The sequence below is a fragment of the Daphnia carinata genome, chromosome 8, assembly GCF_022539665.2.
Source record: "Daphnia carinata strain CSIRO-1 chromosome 8, CSIRO_AGI_Dcar_HiC_V3, whole genome shotgun sequence".
NCBI classification, from domain to species: Eukaryota; Metazoa; Arthropoda; class Branchiopoda; order Diplostraca; family Daphniidae; genus Daphnia; species Daphnia carinata.
The window spans coordinates 8,006,665-8,012,051 of NC_081338.1; the positions used below are offsets into that span (position 1 = coordinate 8,006,665).

At 40.3% G+C, this 5,387-nt stretch overlaps 1 protein-coding gene and 1 long non-coding RNA gene across 2 annotated transcripts; both read left to right on the forward strand.

Annotated features, from left to right (window-relative positions):
• LOC130700504 (uncharacterized) lies at window positions 1-435 on the forward strand. The gene has a single exon (XM_057522555.1). It carries the CDS (start codon window positions 1-3, stop codon window positions 433-435), a length of 435 nt encoding a protein of 144 aa, XP_057378538.1.
• A 616-nt stretch (window positions 436-1,051) lies between these two features.
• Window positions 1,052-3,944, forward strand: LOC130700424 (uncharacterized). The gene is made up of 5 exons (XR_009003788.2): window positions 1,052-1,137; window positions 1,206-1,290; window positions 1,356-1,447; window positions 3,402-3,506; window positions 3,816-3,944. It is a non-coding gene; the product is annotated as an uncharacterized LOC130700424 (long non-coding RNA).
• Window positions 3,945-5,387: the final 1,443 nt, after the last annotated feature.

A 5,387-nucleotide genomic window follows, 5' to 3' on the forward strand; every position in this document is an offset into this window, starting at 1 on the left:
ATGTCCGACTGCAACCCTAAACTTGTACCAGCCGAACCAGGTGTTCGCCTTAGTGCCGACATGAATCCACAAAATTCAGACGAGGAAGAAATTATGGCCAAAGTTCCCTATCGCGAGGCCATTGGCTCACTTATGTATTTAATGGTAATGACGCGTCCTGATATTGCCTTTGCGGTGAGCCAAGTAGCTCAAGACTCAGAGAAACCAGGACCACACCACTGGAATGCAGTCAAAAGAATTCTTTCCTATCTGTCTAGCACCATCCACTACGGACTTTGCTTCGGCCAAAAGAATTCTCTGGTACTAACTGGCTTCACCGATGCAGTTTACGCTGGCGACACCAACAGACGGCGATCGACAACTGGCTATCTATTCTTACTGAACGGAGGGCCGATTGTATGGTCAAGCCGACGTAAAACATGTACGGCCCTCTGAACAACCCAAGCTGAATTTATTGCAGCCTGTGAAGCGGCAAAGGAGGCAACCTGGCTGTCGCCGCTCTACTCGGAGTTTTGTGAAACAGCACAAGAAACCGTCCCACTGATGAGTGACAATCAATCCGCCATCAGATTGGTCCGAAATCCAGAGTTCCACCAACGTACCAAACATATTGATGTGAAGTACAACTTCGTAAGAGAACAACAAAATAACCACGTAATTGATGTCCAGTTCGTAGGCACGGAAAATCAACTTGCGGATCTACTTACAAAAGCTTTGGCAGTTCCCCGGTTCCAGAGATTACGAAGTCTGATAGGAGTCATTGAATTAACTAATGGACCATTTGTTTGAGGGGAGGTGTTGGCGATAAGCAAAAAGTGGTTGCCGAAACCATGCTTTGCGGTGACTTTGTGGGCTTAGATAAACAGCAGTCAACTTTGTGTGAGTGTATGTAATGTCGTGTGGAAGTCACGTTGTATCTGGTTCTTGGTTCTCTGGGATCTTACGGGTTATGTACATCGTTTGGTGCTCTGGTAACTTGTCGTCAATAAAGTGCACTACTACTGCATACCCTGTAAGACTATTCACTGGTATAAGGTTTATATATTTAACAAAATCGATGCTAGAAGAGACAATTTTTCAGCATGGATTGCTCTAGGCAAAGAACTCTTGTCAAGAGGACATCATGCCACTAACGAGGTTCATGACTGTCAAACTTTTAATGTTTATGGATTGCCATGAAAGGTCTTATGTTGTCCATATCTCAGATCAAAGAGAAACTGGTAACCCTCACCAACCAACGCAATTCCATGCTGCACCGATAGGAGGAACGTTGGGAACACCTCCAGCTCAGTACGTCTGAACATTAGTTTGCAAATTTATGTCCGAAACTTATTTTTTTGCATTTGTTATTCTAGTTTTGGAAGTCTACCAATTCGCCCGATATGCAGCCGTGGCAGAAGGATGGTTGATGGCGCAAGAATCCTACCTGATGAGTCACGAATTGGGAGTAAGAACGTCAGCATCACCCACATAGCATCTCTGCCGTCGGATGTCCGACTGTGATCCGAACATCCGTTAGATATCCTGCGCCATATGGGATTGTTCCATGGATGTCCGTCGGCTATTAGAATTTGAAGCCCGGTGGAGGTGCGAAAACAAGATCCTGAGGACGTCCCTACAACAGCAAAGAAGAGTTTCAAATATTTTTTCTTTTTTCTAAATAAACGTTGTTAAAAAAAGAGAATTTAAACCATGTTTTAAATCGTTTTCGAAAAGACCTCTTAGGTTTTGATTCAATATGAAAAAGCTTTATTAAAGATCACCATACGTAAAAATGATGTTATATAATTGAACTGTCGTTGAAAAAAATTATTTGGTTAAAAATTTGACCATGGCGAATGAAATGACAAACTGTTAAACACATTACATAATACATTGTACATTGCAATATATTTATCTCATCAATTGTTACTCAATTTTCAACATACGTTACAATAATAATTTTAATTTTTAATTATTTTTTAATTACATAATTACAATTCCTAACATTATTCATCTTATTTGTGTCAAAACTAGATTAAAATACCTTATCTCCTCGTTCATCCTACAAAGCTAGATAATGCCATTACCAATAAACCAATCTTAATAATGATAAAAGTAAATACATTCGGCAATTGCTCGAAGTGCCAAAATTCCTGACTCTTTTTATCTCCCAATCCACACAGAAAAGTGTCTCCTTCAGAATGATAAAGGAACAGGTAGCAAATTGTCTTTAAAAACATTTGCTAAAACTTCAAAAGTTGTTTGTGTTAAAATGGGGAAGATTAGGTAACCATTTACGGCCAAGAACCCATTAACCAAAATAAACTACAGTAAATGTAAACTTGCCTGATATTCTTCTGATGTCTCACTCGAGTAGACGTTACTTTAACAATCGCCAACTGAATTCAAATTTAGCATTGAGAGGTAACGCAATGTTTGCCATATTATTTTGTTGTTTTTTAAATAATTCACAATTATTATCTAAAACGGACTTTAAAAACTTACTGTAATGTTTAAACTATATCCTTGTAAAAAACTCCTTCAATAATCAAAGTTATTATATAAAAAGATTTTTGAGATGAAACCATTCCCCGGTGTTTACGGAAAGACTACTGAAATGATAAACAATGGTAGCTTCGACTTTCCAATTTTCGCATGCTGATTCAGCATTTCAGCTAGTCATCGTTTAGTTGTTCATGGTGCAGTTTATTGTCTGTGCTGTGTATGTGCTGCGTCTGGAGTTTTCTTGTAACATTAAGTAAATTTCGCGTTTGGAACTTTTCTCGTTAGGAACTAGTGCTTCTGTTACTCTGTGGGCTACTGCCATCTTCCAATTTTGTGTGTGCTGTGCCGTTCCGGATTACTTTCAGTGCCTAAGTGCTTCTCTCGATCCTGTCCAGCGGCCTGCTCTGTTCCTGTCCAGCTGCGTAGTCTTCCTACTGAGGCCCCTTACTTAGATTATTAAAATGGATCAGTTTTTTATTTGTCTTCCAAACTTGAAAGTTACATGTTGTATCTTATATGTCGGTATATGTCAATACAAAGAAATTTCTCACCCTAATTCCATCGTTGTGTTACATTATTTATTATTCATATTTTACTTTAGCCAGGAATGCTTAAACAAAGGTATTTCCTTTGCTTTACAAAGGTAATTCTCACATGTTCAGAGCATGTCCTTTTCCCGCCCAACAGGACGTCCTTCGGATATCAATCGGCATATTCCCGGGAGGTCTTCTAATATTCCGTCGGCATCCGATGGACATCCAACCAGGAGGTCGGGCAGTTCCACGGATGTCCGTAAGATGTCACCGTTATCCAAATAGGATATACCACGAATGTCCGTGGGACCGAATTGTGCTATGTGGGGCAGTCATTGGTTGGGATTGATGTTAATCATTTGGAATCTTTTCTTATCATAGCACACCATTGATGAGGTGGAAAATTTGATCAAGAAACACGAGGCGTTTGATAAATCTGCGGCCGCCCAAGAAGAACGCTTCGCTGCCCTCGAGAGATTGATGACGGTAAGCTTGAACTCATTTCAATACTTTGATCTTATTGACTTCCAAATGAAGAACAATTTAGTCTACATTCTTTGTCTTATTAAAAAAACTGTAGTTAGACATTGCTTGACGGCCTGTGGCTTTTGGTTTCATTCTGTCTCTACAAGAATTTATTTAGAATGTCCGGTAGATTTCTTTCTGTCATCCACTTGTTTTATTACGAGAATCTTCTTTTTTGTTTCTTTCACGTCTTTTTCGATGTTCTTTTTTTTTCTATGTTGTCATTTCTGTTATCGCTTTGTCAATCTTGGTTCTGTTACACACACAAAGCTGGGGCTTAGGGAACAAGAGAAACTTTTGGGCGAAGACGGCGAACCCTACGGTCAACATTTCGATGGGTACAATCGTCCCGAAGACACGGTAGCTTTTTTCCACCTTTTCCACCGGCTTTCTTTTTTTTTTTTTTTTTTTGTTTCAGCAGCATGCATTTCTACGCTCTACTTGTGCGGTCTTAGTGGTGTTATTCCTTCGTTGTTGTCATGTTCACTTCACTTTAGATGGAATGGATTTAATCGAAACTCAAAAATAAATATTGACTTATGGTTTTGCAATGGGCTTTACTCAACCCTACTTTTATGTAGTTGCTACCAGCTTGCTAAGTTTAGTCTTGTACAACAATCATGTCGCCATTTCGTGAAATGTTTTACTCTTACCTTTTTAATTGATCCTGATTCGGTTTCGCTTAAACTTCTTAAAATCATGTATCAACTTGTTTTTGGTTCTCACTGTAAAGGATTTTCAAGATGACGTACATCAACTTTTCTTAAAGCGAGAGTTCCCTGTGATGGTGTTTTCTCCTGTGTCCGCCCATGAGTCATAAGTCACCCAAAAAAGAAACGGGTTTGAATTTTATGATTGATGATTCACCTGGAATAATCGGCTTCTCGGACAAGGTATGCATCCCTTCGTTTTTGTTTACCATCATTGCCTCCATAATTATGCCTTTATGTTTGAAAATTTAATAGGTACATTGAGACCAGATTTAATTGAATCAGCTTCGCATATGGCTTCCTCCCGTGCTGACGCCATCAAAACCGCGCCGGGCTTAGAATTTGAGTAATTTTTTGCTTAATTATTTGTATTTTGCAAAAATAAATAAAATATAATTAAATTACAAGCAATTTATGGATTTATTTTAATTGGAAGCTATTTCCAATACAAATTTTCCTGCGTTCTTTGGCTGTCGAGATCCGGTCATTCCCCGGATGTTCCAATACCTACGTTCACTGAACGTACGGATTTGCCATCCTGCAGACGTCCAACTAAGGACGTCGTAGTACTCCCAACTATGGACGTTACCAGGACGTCCAATTAATTACGTCCGTAGGACGTCCTCCAATGGACGTCCCTAAAACCGGACATTAGGACATTCTAGTGACGTAAATCTGCCGTCAGAATGGGACGTCCCGATCGGACAGCCAGGACGTAGATGGGATGTCCCTGGGACGGACAAAGGCTAGTAGGGAGGTTGCAGCCTATTTTGTCGATCCTTTCTCTCCCGAGTCTGTCTTGGCGGACGAGTTGGATTCGAGGAGATACAGTTCCGTGATTCCCCTACGGCAAATTTCCGTTGGAAACTGAACGCCCACCGTTCTAACGCATCCATCCGCATCAGGAAATACCGTCTTGACATGACCAATGTTCCATGTTCTACGGTCAAATATTTTGTTGATCTCCATGACCACGCCTCCCACTTCGAAAGCCGACTGACGAGTCTTCCATTTCATCCTTGCAGCTAACGATTGTAGATATACAGTCTTCCACATACTCCAGATGAGGTGCAGGACCCGTTTGAGGTAACGCTAATGGTCTCTTGGCGACACACCAGCAAAGGATCCAGCT

Excerpts from the sequence above, each read along its gene's own strand:
- LOC130700504 (XM_057522555.1), top strand. The coding sequence starts at position 1 with ATGTCCGACTGCAACCCTAAACTTGTACCAGCCGAACCAGGTGTTCGC.